This window comes from Thermobia domestica, chromosome 18 (assembly GCF_964235325.1).
Source record: "Thermobia domestica chromosome 18, izTheDome1.hap1.1, whole genome shotgun sequence".
In the NCBI taxonomy this organism is placed as follows: domain Eukaryota; kingdom Metazoa; phylum Arthropoda; class Insecta; order Zygentoma; family Lepismatidae; genus Thermobia; species Thermobia domestica.
In genome coordinates this window covers 178,434-196,946 of record NC_137471.1, presented here as the reverse complement: position 1 = coordinate 196,946, position 18,513 = coordinate 178,434, and the positions used below count along the sequence as shown (strand labels likewise).

Below are 18,513 nucleotides of genomic sequence, written 5' to 3'. Positions count from 1 at the left end.
GAGTGATTCAAAGAAACGGGAAATAATGAAAGTTGTGTTGGCAACAGTGGGCGTTTCGTAACACTGAATAACGTACGCCAGTCTGCTATTTAGTTATCATGAATGTTTGGAGTGGTGCGCAACGTGCTTTCGAGATAAAATCTTTTAACAAGAACAATGACAGGCCGCCATGATCGTGTTTCATCAGCACAGGCAATTAAAACATGGATACGTAATTTGGAGTAAACTGGTTAGGCATGAAAAAGAAAGTTCCAGGCCATGTATGAAGCGAACAATGTAACGAAGAGGCTGTAGGAATGTTTGCGTAGAGAAAGAGCTCATCTGCAAGATGTCATCTTCAATAAATTGTATTGTATGTATTCTAAAATGGAATTATTTTTACTATTAAATAAGAAATATTTTTAGAAAAAATGTTTTTATGAAATTATTTAATTTTCAAAATTTCCCGCTTCTTGAATCACCCTGTATAACTGCTTTCGTTCAATAAAAAAAATGTTTTAATAGGTCATGAGATCAACCCCTCCTAAATATAGCCTACCCGTCCCCAGTTGTCCTTTGTTGTTCTAGCGCCCCATTTGGAAACCAGAACGCTTGTGGTAGTAGTGGTAGGGGGCGTTAATGCCCACTTTCAAAACCAACCATCTAAATGACTGACATGAGTAGAATATAACTGCTTATCCGTATGAGAGTGTTACAGATTACACGAATCATGCAGTAAACCTATTAGTTATGCTATAGGCTAATTTTGAAATCCTGTACTTATTATGAATTACTGGGGGGAAATAATCCTCTGTAAAGTGAATGTATCGCTAAGTCATACGTTTATAGAACTCCCATAATTCACTCACCGACAGTACTAAAGTAACCAAGGTGGAATGTATTATTATTACATACTGAAAATTTAAGCCAGAACCTACATATCATGAGGGGACGTCATTTGGGGAGAAATTGTCCCCTGAACTTCGGAAATACATATTTTAGTCAATTAAACACTAATATAACAAAACAAAAACATCAAACCGTAAAGTCGGCGCAGAATATTGTCGCACCCTCTATGTTCAGAAACAAAATCTGAAATTGCAATTTTGATTGTTTACGAATTTCTTGGGGAAGAAGTTTGCAATAGTTGTCTGCCTTTGCTTACCAATGACTGATCAATAGAAGCATCGACTGAAGATTTCTTTTGAAATTACAGAAAGCATTTTCGGTGCTACAAGCTCAAATTAATCCCTTATTAGGACTTTATTAATTGTAAAGAGTACATTTTCGATGTCCGTGTCAGTGTGAATAAAACTGAAGGGAATGTTCTTTTCCATACCAATACATGTACTGTATCCTATTTTTTGCCCAAAACTATGTCCATATTATGACATAGTTCGCGTCACCCGAATTATCGTGTGGCATCAGCCAATAAGCTCGCAGTGCTCTGTTACTAAACCTTCAGAGAAGAATCATTCATAATTGATTTTGTTCGTAAAAAGATTAGATTCCTCCCTGAAGGTTTAGTAACAAGGCACTGTGAGCTTATTGGCTGATTCCACACGCCAATTTGGATGACACGGAGTATTTTCTCTCTCTCTTTCTCTGCGTGCTTATATCTAATAGTAAAATAATGTATTCACCTCAAAATAGAAATGGCAGCTGTGGAGAACTCAGGGCGAATCAAATTCAGGTGAACAGAGAAAAAACAAAGTTGCTAACTTTACAAAACCATACGAAGAATTTGTAAACTGAAAGATTTTGTCGTAGAGTAAAAAGAAAAAAAATCGCTGAGCTGTTTCCCATTTTTTGTCATTCAATTTTAACACCTACCATGACATCACGCAGCAGACTTCCACTAGCTCATCATTTCACACAGGTTAAATGACGATTACGTCGTTCACCTTCTCCCCGTCCCCCCCATCACCACATATGCCGCTATTTACATAACCCACAAAAAAAAAAAAAAAAAATGCTAAATCAATCTACAGTTGCAAATCGAAAGTAGATAGACGAGTTGTGATAACGGTATCACATGCAAAATGATATTGTGTAGTTTTTCTGTTTCTGTTTTTTGAATATTTTTATTTGTTTTGAAGATATTACAGAAACACTAAAAATTAGCGGTGGTTTAATTTCACTGTAGTGAAGACCTTTAAGGGAGGAGGTTTAAAATATATGCCAAAAATACAGCATCCCACACGCCCACCGCCTTCCCCAACTTAGGCAGATGACATTCGGTATAAAAACGTATTAAAACTAAGTTGAAATATGTTTAAGAGTTTTTCCCAACTCGTCCTCCAAAAGGGACGAAGGAAGACATTTCTAATATCACTGTACAAAACGAAATTAAGCTTTTGCTCAAAAATAGGTTTTTCTACTGTATTTTTGCAAGCAAAACACAAAACTGCAATTAGTTTCTTCGTTATCAGACAGTCTTGGTGAAAAACAGTCCTTATACATTACATGTTTTACGTAAGAAATAGCTCTGAATTCGTTTAATGGTTTCTCTCCAGAGCTGGTAAGAGCGATATTGTTATGTAGTGATAGGTCTGTTTACGGTGTTGGTGTCACTGACGAACAAGCGATGCAATCTGATGCGTGATATGCAATATGAAGGTGTTGAGTTTCTGCCAGTGAGGTGCGCATGAAAATTAAATTGATCAGTTATCAGACTGCCTCGTCAATGTAAGAATAGCATATACATATAATGCGGTGAACTGACAGATGTCAAAGAAGTAGTCTTACTTCTGTTGTCAAAAAAACATATGAACTGTATTTTGAATGCTAAGTAAGACATCAAGATAAGCTGGGCACCAAATATATATTCCAATTCATGTTCCAGGAACTTGCAGAACTTGGTGCAAGGAAAACGAAATGGGTTAAAATTTGCTGTATCATTGGTTTTGAAGGGAGCCCAAAGACCACACATGTTAACGTTACTTTTGTTTCGAGAGATGAAAAGGGCTTTCTTCAAAATCCAAACATTACATCCAACATCTTAATATGGAGTCAGCAAGGCGCCAACGGCTTATGGTGGAGAGCTACGTGTGCCGAAAGGTCCCATTTGATGATGAACGTTAAGCAGGCAACAAAGTAGACTTCAAGCCACTCACCTGCAGCATATCTCATCACACAAGACGAGGTAAATGATGTAGTATGAGTCTTAAATCTACCGAAAAGAAAAGCGGAAATCTTGGATTCTCGACTTGGAGTGGAATCTATTGGAGAAAAATGCCAAAATGCAAGTTTCGATTGCGACAGAGTAACTTTTGATATTTCTTTTAGGAAACTGGAGTAATTGTATTTTGTAACGATGCTAATGGTTTATTTCAGGAATATGGCTATGAACACAACCCAGCAGAATGGCGATTGTATATACATTGACTCGTTTAAGATAAATCTGACGGCAGTGCTATTCCATATTAGTAATGTTTATCCATCTGTGCCACTGGCGTTTTTTTCACACAAAGGAAACACATGAAGTAACGCGTGACATCTTGCAGCACATTTAATATAATATAGTCAAATGGTGAATCTGTAGGAACAAAGTTATTGGAATCATTACAGGTATGCAACAAGGGCATGAATTTTATTGCTTTCTGTGTAAATTCGATAGCCCAGGCAGAGTTAACCGTTACGTGGAAGACATGGCCATCACAACAAGAACACATTCAAGGAATCAAGAACATCACGTCAACAACTCGTGAAGCCTAAATATTTTTTCTTCTTCCATTACACATCAAACAAGGTTTAATGACAATATTTGTCAAAGCATCAAATCGAGATGGGACAGCTTTCAAGCACATTTCCAAGCCTAAGTGATGCGAAGATAATCGAAGGCGTGTCATGGAGGATACTGAATTTGCATGTACACTGTCCGACATAGAAAAGGCGGGATAGCAAACATTCAAGTTAGTGAGTTCTAATTTCCTTGATAATATTAAAGCACCAAATTCTGAAACTATTGTTACTGATGATTCATAGGATGCCACATGTCCCTGAAATTACATTTTTTGGATTCACATTTGTACTTTCCACAAGATATAGGGGCCCTCAATGATCATATGGAACAGCTCCACCAGGACATTGCACTATTTGAAAAGCGGTTCAGCGGAAGAGCAGAATCAGTAATGCTGGTCTATTACAAGGACTTCTCCAGATAGATACCAGAGAAAAAGATAAAAAATGAAATCTTTAGTTTTACGTCCCACGGTTATGCCGGTTAGGCTAAAGGAGACGGTGATTATGAGAAATAAGTGAAATGGTGGAATGAAGAAAATGGGAGGAAACGGGAGAACCCCGAGAAAACCCACGAGTACACACTGCGCGAGCTGGGATCGAACCAGGGACCTCGAGCACCGGAGGTGAACAGTACCACTGAGCCACCGCGCCCCCCAGAGAAAAAGATAGTCATTTCCATAGAAATTTGTATAAAATTTTGTTTGTATAAGTAAAATCCGCGCCTTATGTCTGCAACAAAATGTCATGTGACTACACAATATAAATGGTACGTCTTAAGAGAAAACTGACTTCAGACATCGATTTAGCATCCCTAATTTAGTTAAAAACAACTGTTTTCAACTAAAGGGACGGAACATGATCTCATACTTCTTGTACAGTATATTTTAAGTTCGCATTTTGTATTCATAAAAGACGAAAATGTTAAATCTCTTAGAACCAATTTATGAAAATAATTAGCATTTGAATGGACCGGGATTTTAATCATTACACTGATTGAAATATGTATTCTAAAAAAGAGGAAGGGTGTTTAAATTTGTCAACACGGTTAGAAATGAATCTTTGAACATTTCGGTTCTGGTAGACTTCTGGCATTTTAACTCCGATAAGCACGTTAAGGTGGGGAAAGGAAGCTCAAATATTTTCCCTAAACCTATTGTTCCCGTGCGAAGGACAGGTATTGCAACTAGTTGGAAATAAATTTCAAATTCCCGCAACTGTGACATGCACGCTAACAGTAAAAGAAAGTAAAACGAGTAATGTAATTCAGTGAGAAACCGAAAAAAGAAAAAAAAAAGTTTAGAAAATCTAGACACTCTGCTCTCATTATGAACATACCAAGGATAAAATCAAAGCAGGGGTGCTCACAGGAGAGTTTTAAGTGTGCAGATTACGCCTTTCAGATTTTTCATTGAATAGCACCATGCAACATTAATTACACCATAAATTATGCTTTCTAAGAACGCTAACTGTGAAGGAAGAAAAATGAAATTTTCAGTATAACATCCAACGATTAAATCCTTTCTGCTACGAGAGACTTGGATGATTAAAGCAAGTGAACGGTGGAATGAGAATGTAAGAGGAAAACCCACGAACACTATGTCGTTTGTCCATCACAAACTTATTTGGTCGGGATCGAACCACAAACCTCACGCACCAGGTGGAAGCGTTCTACCACTGAGCCACTAACTGCCAACAACTCAGAACGCGTTCGCTTTCAAAAACGGAGACGATAAAAGTGAGAGGAAACTGGAAGAACTAAAAAAAAAAAAAAAAAAAAAAACACGCACATGGTGTTTGTCCACCATAAATCATAATTGAGGCGAGCTGGGATCGAAGCAGAGACCCATGTATCAGAGGTTCTGTTTTGATTGGAAAGACAGTATTGTGGCAGTAGATGTAAACAAACTGACTGGGTTTTAAAAGAAGTTCCGAAACTAAACAAAATTTCGTTTACAAAGCAAGTTACCTTGGTTTTGTGTAAATTTGGAGAAAAGAATTACATCCAAATACTTCAGGTGAGAGGAGGGACTATGCACTGAGGTGCTTACAAGTAACATCACAACAGATGAGAGCGAGAGAGAGAGAGAATATGGCTGAGCTACAGATCCCTTCATTACTTCATTCGTTCACTGCAGACACTACGGATTAAAATGACTCATCCCAATGGCTAAGAAACATTCCTGTCAAAGCCAGCAGACCAGCCATTAATAATAACCACCTCAGAACCAGACTCTTGTTTTCCATAAAAGCACACTCAAAAAACGTTCGAACACAGTCCAGCTGAAACGGAAACAAAACTACAGCTGAACCGGGCGACAGTTGATAAAAAGAAATCAAGTCTGGTTGCGGAGATTAAGAAAGAACCGAAACAATTTTGTGACTTGTTTACAGGAAAGAATATCACTATGCCTTAGGATTACCTGTTATTTTTCATGTTAATACTTCCGAATAACAACAAAAACTAGAAACGATGGGTTCAGACAGGCCCTAGCCAGGGTGTGAAAGATTACCTCTTGTGATCTTCACAGCAACCTCCCTCAAGGTTTCAATTGTTTGTTTCAACATACATGATCAACAAAATAACTAGTTTAAGTAAGAATATCTTGGTCATTTTAATAATAATAATAATAATAATAATAATAATAATAATAATAATAATAATAATAATAATAATAATAATAATAATAACCATCATCCGATTTGGTTGTACGGTAGACTAAAGAACCCACTTTAAAACATTTGTATTTCTGATCCACTATTTCTCAGAGACTGCAAACTTCTTTTTCTTTCAGCTTAACGTCTACGTTAGGCTAAGGGAGACTGTGATTCAAACAAGTGAACGATGGAAGAATTGGCGGAATGAGAAAGTGAGAGGAAACAGTATCCCAAGAAAACCCATAGACACGATGTTGTCCACCACAATCCAGGGATCGAACCAGGGACCCCAGGCACCTGGGATAAACACTACCGCTGAACCACCGTGTACCCCCAGACGAACGTTCTTTTTATTTTAAACTTGACCACTGTTTTCGGTTTTTTTTTTTTTTTTTTTTTTTTGCGATTTTTGACTGATTCCTTGCATCGCAGAAAGGAGGGATGGATTTAGTCATTTCTTGTCTATTACTAAAATTATTGTTTATTACAGATATTGTAACATGTATCCCCCCCCCCATAGAACAGTTTCAGTCACTGATCACACTGGAGACAAAGAAATTGATAAGAAAGAAACTTGCTTATTGTAAATTAATTCGGTCGAAGATAGCACTGATAAGATATTTAGTCGGAACTCAAACCAATTAGTTTGTAGAAATAAAAGTAGTTTGTCGGAACCAGCATTTATTCTGGTAACTTGACTGTTTTAGTATTTCTGTTTCTGGTTTTCATGAAAGTTCCTGATGGCTCTGTTATCAGCATGCAGGGATCCTTTATATTCACTTCATACAATTAATGATTTATTTTTAATCAATTTTCAATTCTCAAAAGCAGCTAAAACAAGATGTGTTAATCGTTCAAAGTGTTTTTCTTTCCTTTTTCTTGTTTGTATTAGTTCATTAAGGAAAATTCTATTTCATGACATTTATCTATGTACTAAGAAACCATTTACATACTAAAAATGCATTTGGGTGCTTCGAATTCCACAAACTGTAGATCCACATCAAATATAGCCTCGGTGCTGAAAGGGGGACCCTTTGCATTACGATCAACGAATCTATTACAAAATGGTAAGATATACTCGAACAAAAATTGCTTGACATGGATTCAGGTCCTGGGTTCGATTCCAGGTGCGGACACTCGGTCGAAAAAGGAAGAGCTTTTTCAGGCCTAATCCAAATTGCTTTCCTCTTTCACACCACGCAAATGCCGGGATGGTACCTAATATACAGGTCCCAGGCCGCTTCCTTCCTTCCCTTCCCTAGGATAGTGTGATGGCCGAGGAACGTCATCCCTCACATACGTGACAGCCTATAATGTGACTATAGATGCCGACAGCCCAGAAATCCTAATCCTTGACATCACAGTTCTTATTCTTCTGCTGAACTCAGAAATAGTAGGTACTAGCACAACTTCCGGTTCTAGCAGTACTTTCCATATCATAAAGTGTAATAATTGTAAGATATCGCGAGAAAGTGTTTTGAAATCGATCAGCGTCTAAATAGGTTTCATCTGTGGCCCTATGCTTCTATTGCAACCAGAATTTGTAAATCTCATTAAGTAACAAACTTTTCTGACGAGCGTAGATACTTATTTATTAAAATGAAAATAAGGCATAACAGTTTCAATAACTTGACGTAATTTTCATCAGATGTTAACTCGAAAATATATCTTCGTAACATTAAATTATTATTGCATTGTATAATTTTTAATTTTTAATATATACAATACGGGGAAAAAGAGAAAGGAGAAGGGAAAATGGCATTGGAGAAAAGAGATACTGAAGAAAAAGAAAAGGCCGCGTGAAGACATACAAAAAAGGAGGAAGTGGTTAAAAGAAATGAAGATTAAGGAGTAGTATATGAATTGTAATATGAAGTAACAGGGAAAGAAAGAAAGAGTAAAACATGCGAAACTAAAGAAGCGCAGAGGATTGAAAGAGAAAAAAGTAAGATAATAATGGCCTGAACAAATAAACTTCAAATACATAAACTATGGAATAGATTGTTAGAACGAATTGAAGGTAAAAAGCACGAATATGAGAAATTGAGAGAAGCAATAGAAATAGAATTATTTGATAGAACATAAGCTTTAATTTATACTAGCAGAACCTGTGCTATTTATAGAGCTCACAATTCTAATATGAGCTTAAATCTCCTTCCCATTTTTCACTATCTGTGCAAGCTCCTTTACGAACACCTGTAAGGGACACGAAGACTCTCAAAGGAGTCAACTGCCATAGACAGAGATATAAATGTAGTATTTTAATATATAGAATATTGGGAGAGTTTCTGGCAAACTTGGATAAGTGATAGATGATATAAAGTGCTTCTTATAATTCCATATCCGAGTACGTCCACAAGCCTTAGAAGTTGCCAGGTTGCAATAGGTTTTGTCATTCAGATAAAAGCAAAACGCCTGAAATGTCCATCAACCCGCTACACATAGCTCCTCTACTGGTTGCCTTTCACAAGGGTATCAACCTTTAATAGTGGCAATATTAAAGTAATAGGGCCAAAACGATGTCTAAAATGTGGAATAGGAAAATATACTTTTTTTTTTTTTTTTTTGGAAAATTTGAACAAAATTTGGAATCGACCAGTAAAAATGTCACGTTTCTAGCACTTGTGGTTTTCGAGATTTCATTGTCGAAAGGATTAGGTACAAATATGAACTACTTTTAACCATGAACATATATAATTTTAATATATAGATTTAATGAAAATAATGATTAAGAAAACATATAAATTTAAAATAAAAGAGTAAATTAGAAGAAAACCTGAAAATTTAAAATCATAAAAATGCAACACTTTCGATTTCAATATTGAATTTCCGCAGTATGGAAGTCTACAATGTGAAACTGAAATAGTAAAAAAACCTGCCAACCCTGGTTACCTGTATTTACAACTGCAACACTGACGGAAGAACACTATTTTTTTATGTGATTTACCAAAAAACAAAGCCATTGCTATCTGCTTTTCGAATCAAGAGCTTCCTTTGCGTGTATGGTATTAATGACTCACATTCACGCTGAAAATAAAGCGCAGTAACACACAGTACGTTAGTCATACGCACACCTCTTAATATAAATAGGATTTTGTTTTGTTTTGTTACTCTATATTAGTCATACTACATTCTTTTCAATGCTATTAGATGTCCGTACGTTTTGTATGGAAGGTGAGACTTATGTTGTAATGATTATTCGCAACATTCCTTAATAATATGCATATATTTTATATTACATCCGTAGCAGGACTGAACTTCAAGCAACACGAATTGGAGAATTTGTTGAATGAAGATCTTGGGTAAGAATCTCGAGAAATCAACAAGGATCTGTGTTCCAGGCACATTCGTACCCTCTCCCCTCTTCTACTCTGAAGGTAAAATAAAGTACATTGCAATTACATGTAGAATACCGTAACGTATGGGGGCAGAAACTGGGATATTACACAACAATGATGAAAAGCGACTGGAAGCTTTCCAAACGTGGGTATGGGGAAGAAGGGAGAGAATTAATTGGATCGAGCGGAAAACTAATGAGGGTGTTAGAAGTGGTGGGGGAGAAAAAGAACACTTTTAGATATTATAATAAAAAGAAAGAGAAACTGGTTGGGACATTGGCTAAGAAAGAACTGCATCATGAAGAACGTGCTAGACGGTATGGTGGCAGGAAAGAGGGAGGGGAAGAAGGAGACTGCAATTAATGGACGATAAACTGAAGACTTAAGAGGTTAACGGAAGACCGTGGAGAATGGAAGCTTCTCAGTGGCGGCAAGTGACCTGCCAATAATGACAAAATATTTACAGAAGAATGATTATCACTTATGGAAGAGGACAGGTCCTTTAGCAAACAGTATGTGTGTGCAGTCCCCTTCCCTATTTCGATTTTGCCCTCCCGTACACAAAAAATTCTGGAAGAAGGCCTGGAAACCTTTCCTTTCATTAGAGGTGAGAACTACTACTCTTCACAAGCATGTGTATGGTGTCCTAAGCACTTTCAAATTCAACTATTTGGGGATAATTTACAATGATAATACAAAAGCTTTTACAAAAACGCAAGCAAAGAAATGTAAGGAAGAAAATCTTTATCGGATTGGAGTTTTAGTGTCCCTTTCAGTACAAAAAGTACATGAGGTATGGATCTACAGTTTAAGTTTAACTCTAACCACTGTAACGTATTTAGATTCCAAGGCTCCTCAACCAGAAATCGAACCCGTATGCCTGTGGCCCACGAGGAAGCTATTAGACCAGCGGACAGAGCCAAGAAACTAGGAATAACATTATAAACAGAAGAAGTAGCTACTACAATGGCTGGCAGAAATACTAAGCTGAAAATTTAGTTTCATTTATTTATGTTAAAATTTTAAGTAGGTTTTTAATTTATTTTAAATGTGATTGGTTTTGTGATGTAAAAGGTAGTTAGAAATTTTTAGAGGTATGTTGAATGGAGATTTTTTGTTTGGGTTGTGAATTTTAAATTATTTTTATATATAAAATTATTGAATGGTTTTAATATTCATTTAGTTTTTTAAAAAAAGTAATTTAAACTAATGTAAGTTTTGGGGGCGTAGAAAATGTAGTTTAGAATTGACTAGAAGTATGGGAATAGAAATTTAAAGATAAAATTTGATAATAGAAATAATTTAGAATAAGAATTTAATGATTTGATGTTGAATAATTTAATAATTATAGAGTGTGGTACGGATTTGTATGATTTAAAGATTAGATACGATAATGTATAATTATTTATTTTTGGTAATGGTGATATGTAGAACCTTTGATGGATAGAATGATGGAGTAGAAGAATTAATGACGAATAATTTAATTTGCATAGTTTTGATGTTAAAATAAAACTTTTGCTTATTACATATTGCATGCAAGAAGAAAGAAAACACTTGTCATACATGAATTAGAAACTCCAACCGGAAGTAGGCTCAAATTTTGCAAACGGTGCGAGATATTGAGAAAAGATACTCGAAAAAAAAAAAAATCTCCATTATGATACTCCTTGCAGATTTTTTTTTTTTTTTTAATGAAGACTTCTTTCACTTGTGTCTGTAAAAGGACATGTACAGATGTGACGAATGAGAAGGAGATTTTTGCTCATATGCGAATGATGTGTTGTGTAGAGAGCGCAGGTTCAGCTAGTATATGAATAAAATTTCAATTTTTAATGTTCTCTAAAGAAAAGAAAAAAACATTTGCGACGGAAAACAACCGAAAGCACTCGACTCTAGCTTTACATGACGCGGAACCAAAAAAATTTGGGAATTCGAGGTAACCAGTGGCATACGGAATCTGGCCCAGATGGGCCGGGCCCCCTCCAAAGAAGTCCGAGAATGTACTTTGATGTTTGTAATTTTTCTATAGGTACCTATAACAGCACCCCCCCCCCGCAGACAGACATCCTGCTACGCTACTGGAGCTAAATATAAACTACCATCACCAACCAATAGATGGCATCACGTGCCAATATCTTTCGAATGCATTTTGTAGGAGTAACAATATTTAAAGTTTACTTAAAGGCTAGTTAAACATTCAAAAGAATAACCCGTGCATTTTATTTATTTATTTATTTATTTATTTATTTATTTAGGCCGGAAATGTTTAATTTCACTTTTCAAAAATATACACTGTCACTAATGAAAGACTTAATGAAAGAAAAAGTGACAAGGTTAACTGTCCTCGCAGGATGTAAGATACTTCCGTACTCCTATGCAGAGTACGTCCTTTAGCAAATAGTGTTCCAGTTTAGGACACTCACGTTTTAATTCACTCTCCCCCCCCCCTCCTCTGGACAAAATTTAATAGACTAAAGAAAATGGAAATTTGTATAGCACTTCTCAACAGCAGCGGCGACAACGGCCTCGCAGTGCGAGGAATTGCGATTTTAGGAACCACTTCAACTCTATTCACATAAGCCTTCATATCAGTTCGCCGCCACTACTTTTTACCCATCCAATGGCACATCATGCAACAGTTATCATAACTGATTTTAATCTCATTTTTTTTTACCTCATATGATAACAATAGTTCAATCTTAAAGTTGATTTTCAGTCCTTGAAATCTTTTTGTTTAACGTCTCACGTTTATGCCATGTTAGGCTAAGGGAGAGAAAGCAACCGAATGATGACTTAAGAATTGGTGGAATGCGAAAGTGGAAGAAAACGAGAGTACCAAGAAAACCCACGAGGACGATTTTGTCACCACAAACTTACTTGGCCGGGGATTGAACTAGAAACCCCAGGCACCAGAGACAAGCGCTATACCACTGAGCCCCAGTTGAGATTCAAAGAAAATAAAAGGTCAAAAATAACAGTGCTCTACTTGGAATATAATTTCAAAATCACATTCTTTATCAATTAAAAATTCACTTCAACAAAACAACGAAATTAACATTCTTTGCCGGAAATTCATTTCAATCATGCGAGCAGGAGTAAGTTTTCAAGAAAAGAAAAGGAGAATTCCCATTATCGATAAATTTTGGATAGAGGGAACAGTCACACGAAAAATGTGAAATGACAATGACATCACGTTAACTGATTCGAGTTTAACTGCATATTCAGCATGGAGGCTAAGCAGGTGCCCGCAGAATTTAATCGAAGAGGCGTTTAAACACTCAATTCCATATAATTTCAAGACAAGCGTGATTTTCATATACTTTTTTCATATCCTGTTCAAGGACTTGAAACTCCGACCACTCCCTTGCGTATATGACTGGGTTCAAGTAAGATTCGGATTCTCCATAGGAAGTACTCTACCAGGAATCAAACTCCGGACCACACACACACAAAAGGACACGGACTAACCAGTTAAGAAGTGTCGACGCTACTTTAATTCCTTGGGGGGGAGGGGGACAGATGGGCAAAGAACTGACGGAGTGACGCTTTGCTATTTTTTGTGTATAGGGTTGCCAACTCTGGACAATAAAAAACCGGCACCCTCTTAAAGTTCCCTGATATAGGTGTAACTAAAGTATCTCTGGTGGGACCATCCATGGGAAGAAAATGCACTATCGTGAACAAAAGTGCATTAGCACCTGTATTCTGCACATCCTTAGCAATTCACTAATAAGTTTAATACATGCATTGTGCTATAAATGATAATCTGAAATCGGGATTGATCATTTTATTGTATTTACCACTAACTGCCATTTCTTTAAAATTATCGAAACAGATGAACAAAAATATATTTATGCTCACGTGACCAATTTTGGATTTGGAAAATTAAATTCATTCTTTAAACTTATATCTAACAGGAAATTGCTTTAAGAAGTCCTTTTTCGCTCTCAATAAATCTCAAATCTTCCCTAATAAATTTTCTGTCATCTCTTTTAAATTATCTAAAGTGATGAACAACATATATTAATCGCTGACAGATGGTGAAAGGTGGCAGTTTTCGATTTACAGAATGAAAGTTAATTTTTAAATCTATATCTTGAACTAGTTGAAATTGCTTAGAACTAGACAAATTAAAAAAAACGGTCATAAAAGGGGCTGGTAAAAAGTTTGTACCGCCAAGCGGCTTTAATCAAAATAACAGGAATATTTCCGGTCAATTTGCGACCCTACTTTTATACCGAAAAGTAGAGTCTAATATTACAATATACACGTCTCGGGTAGCAGACTCGGACATCGAAGGAAGAGTGCTTGCCCCCTTCCTCTGGTATAGTCGCTAGTTAACAAATCTAAATTTCTAGTTTTACATGCCACATTATCCCCTGTAGACTAAAGGAGGGATAATTAATGAAAATGAACGATTATTACAATTGGTCAAATGAAAATGTGGGAGAAACGGAATAACTCCAATAAAGGGTGGCCCAAAAGTAGGTACACACCCCAGCATTGATCAAGTAGAGCATTCTAGTTTATGGGTTTATTTGCTTCGATTCTTTCGAGCTTAAGGTATAAGTAAAAAACATTAAGAACAAATAATAAAGGAACAGTCTACCTGATGGATAACAATAAGAAATGCAATGAGCTTATAAGTACCGTACTGTATATCTACTTTTGGGCAACCCTGTATAACCCATGTTATCCACCATAAACTCCCAAGGGCCGGAAGTCGAACAAGGGACCGTCTAACCAGAGGTTCGAACTGTAGCACTGATCAACTACAAGGAGATGAGGACAGTCTTGAAACCAGAAACACTTGCGTTCGATCATCTTGTTTGGATACTTCGAAAAACTAAGTTAATTTTAACAGTAATATAAACAATAAATAACTGCAACAATAAATAACGCAAGCACATATTGCAATAAATTGTTTAGACAGGCATTATTATATTGACATCTTTACTATTTGTCTACGTCGAAAATTATTTAAAAAAAAAATCACGAACGAAATAAATTAATGTCACAAACATAACTAAGTAAATCACAACATTGATTTGCATCATCATCCTAGATTTATTTCCTCGTAAGTAATAAATAAAAACTTGGCCAACAAGGTCAGTCTGATAAAACAATGTGTAAATACAAGGCCCGCCTTTGATTAACTTCATATGAAAATCAGACGCAATTTGACACTGTTATACAAGTATTCTATATAACACTGAACAGTTTAATAATGTAACGAAAATAAGCTACAGCCATTAAGCAATCTATGGTAGACAAGTCGTGCTAAAAATAACCTGCAACAGACATCAAAAGAAGTGAAAAGAATCCATGTTAGTAACAGATACTTACGGCAAAGATAAAGTTAAAAAAGAACAGCAAATATTTAATGATTGTCATTCCTCCTTCCATGGCGATAGAAGTTCAATTGACACAATAGAAATAAGTTTATGAACACAAAAAGCACTTTATAATATTAGTGTTTGAGACAACACTTGCAGTATAAACCTCCACTTCGCTATCAGAAATCACACACAGTCCCACTGCCAACGTGGAATCTCAGTTGAACCTGACGTCAAACAGCAACGGAACAACTTTACGTAAAGCTACACACACTACGAAACCTCGTGATACGAATGCCTTCAGGCAACAACAATTTATGCTTCATCCAGACAGCGATCGTCTGCTATATTCTGGAACAAAGGACAGTCGAATAGATGGCTCTGCTAGTCGATAAATAAATGAAGGCACAATCCGCGAAGCACACTAGTATAGTAAAATTATAAAACATCAACGCTATACATTGTACGATATTTGAAAATAAACATAAGATAGGAGAAGTACCTTATCTTAAATATGGTATAATATACTATTTGAATAAAGAAAAATGTAAAGTTTAAACGTAAAGAAAGAAAGAAAAAAAAGACTATGTATGGAAAACTTTTACAAATCGATAGCAATACAGCGTGCTGAGCTACGTTTTAAGTTGGATGTTCAAAGGTGACACGAAGCTGTTGTGATCATTTTAGCAAGAACTCGAGTTTTTAAAGACCCTTAATTTTAGTTTCTGCTACTGTCCCCTTCAGAGGAGAATACAAGTGCGGGGTGAGGAAGCGGGGAGCAGAGGGTATAGTTGTTGTCCTCTGAAAAGTTCTACGATAGTTTATTATTCTCCAAAAGCAAACTTTTTTTCAGGGTTGCCAGGTATATGGTGAATGCCATGTTTGTGTAGAAATCCAAAGAAATGTTCCCTTCTGATCATTTGGAGGGAGGAGATGCTGTAAATCAAGCTTCAGTGACACCTGACACATGGCTAGCCAGCAGTTAAAGAGCAGAGAAATTCCGTCTTCCTGTTAGTCTTTAAAATGAAGGAGAAAAAAAAGTGTTTGAAAAACATCAATGAATATATTGTATTTGAGATTAAATATGCTACTCATTTCGCTAGTTTAATTTATTAGAGTACAGGGAGAGTCTGGAGAGATTGTTTGAAAAAATAAATACAAATTATTTGACACTTTTTTCATTCTCGATACTTCCATAGTCAGAAAATAAAATTATAAATCAATTTACCTCGCATCACCATTGAATTTATACTTCTTGCAGCTAGCATTCATTATCGACTCGAACAACTTTATTATTATTATTATTATTATTATTATTATTATTATTATTATTATTATTATTATTATTATTATTATTATTATTATTATTATCTCATATTTTAGTTTAAAGTAGTTTTAAACTTAAAAATTTGACAGGATCTGTGATTACTGTCCTTCTTGGTGATTACCCGTTTGTTAATTTCGTAGTTTTCTTCCTGAAGAAGAATATCATCATGGTTTATTACCTAAAGGAATTAGCTGTTATTCTTACAGTTCCCAAAAGTTTCTTACAGCACTTACGAACATTAATGATGGAAATGCAAATCGGGATAATTTATACAAAAATGAAGGGTTTTTACTGGGATACATATAGTATGTAGTTGAAACATGAGTGCAAATGTTTGCTTTTGATTGGTCAAAACAGGAAATTGTCAACAAATGTTTATCTTGTCGGTGTAACAGCTGCCTACAGATTTTAAAGGAAGTTTTTCCAAACATTTTGTTAAAAAATAGTTTTAGTTTTGTTAACAAAATTTCAAACTAATTGTCAATGGTTACTCAAAATGTAACTTCATTTCTTTTTTAATATCGTATCGAGATACTTATAATTACGGTTATGAAACAACTATCCAACAATTTACCAACGTGAGCGATTTGATCCAAAATTATCCATTTCAGTTGATCATTTCCATTTCCATTTGGCTAATAAGGGCAAATTTAGGGGCACTTGATCAGATTTGACTCGGAATCTGAACAAATTTCACACTGATTAAAATTATATACACATTAATAGAAATACTTATCAGGCATACAAACAAGCAGTAGAATTTAGTAATAAACGGAATGAGACATTCTGAAAGATTAGTGAAAAACAGTAATTAAAAAACTCGAGCAGAAACAGAAAGGTAACAATCAAATTATATTTCTGTTCATACTCTAAATATAAGCCCTTTAACGTACAAACTATATATTTACTAACATTCGGATATAAGAAATAAATGACAAATTAAGAGTACTTTTTAAAAATGCTCACTTTTTAAAGGATGAACAAAGAAGGATTAAGAATGGAATACAATGCAAGCAATTACATATATTATAAACACCCCATCCGCAGCAATAAAAAAATCTTTCTTTAATTTCAGCCATCATATCTTAAATATATGCCTCTTTATTTTAAATATAATATACACTACTTTTTTCGATTATGGAGTGGTGCTTTGTTGATGATTAACGAAAAGTAATTAGAAAACTTTTTCGAGTTCATCTTTTTAGGTTATGTTGTTTCAGTTTGCGACTCACATAAAACCAAAGACTTCTTCAACTCTAGACTAAATAATAACTAAAGGGAAAGGCCAGTCCGGTAGCCAGACCAAAAATGTAGGGGGTGGGCGGTAGAAATTACGGAGGCTCGATCCAACCATACATATTATAGTTAATTTTCAAACCTACCGTGAACATTTTAGGGGTTCGGCTCTCCTAGACCCCCTTGGATAAGTATAAAATAACTAAGAGGAACTTACGATAGAGAAAAACCCGTGCAACGATCTGACGGACAGCTATGTCTAATAAGTGCAATAAAAAGAGTTCTCTAAAGAACTTTCTTACCACACGACCGGGATCAAGACATACTTTTTTTTTTTTTTGAAGGGGGGTGTCTTAGAAAATGTTTTGCATTTATCTACTTAATTAATATTCTTATGTATAAGTTCATATGTAGAAAGGTGAGAAAACTTGCGATTGTTGGACATCAAAATGCCACTAGACTAGACTTCACATTGTTTCCTTTGTTGGCATCTTGCACGTATACTTTTATCTCAAGTCTAAATACCTGCTTACATTTTATGACATAAAATGAGGAAGAAAGTGGTTCAAGCTTTTCTAAGTGTCGGTCCCAGTATTTGTCTGATATGAAAAAGGAAAACAGGAAGAGTTTGGGCATTTGGTATCCAACATAGAGGCGGGATCTCGGTCAAATGAAACGAAAAAGTTGCAGTTAGTATTCTTAGTTTTTTCTACATTGTAGGATACTTTCTATGGATGAATTGTCAATAAGTGAGAAGATAATCCTTTATCTTGAAGCACGAATGGATACACACTTAAAAAAGTTCACTGGGAGGACTTAAAACGAGTTCTAAATTATCGTGAAATGAGAGTATTCTTTACAAATGTGAACCAGTAGCCATATGATAAATGTGAAACAG

The 18,513-nt window shown here is 35.5% G+C and overlaps 1 protein-coding gene across 1 annotated transcript in view; it reads right to left on the bottom strand.

The window, feature by feature from the left end:
- Window positions 1-15,385, bottom strand: part of LOC145674916 (uncharacterized) — a 160,071-nt gene extending 144,686 nt beyond the window's left edge. Inside the window, exon 1 of the mRNA XM_081745174.1 lies at window positions 15,063-15,385. Coding sequence (XP_081601300.1) covers window positions 15,063-15,122 — 60 coding nt within the window. The 5' untranslated portion in view covers window positions 15,123-15,385. The remainder of the gene's footprint in view (window positions 1-15,062) is intronic.
- Between the last annotated feature and the right edge of the window lie 3,128 nt (window positions 15,386-18,513).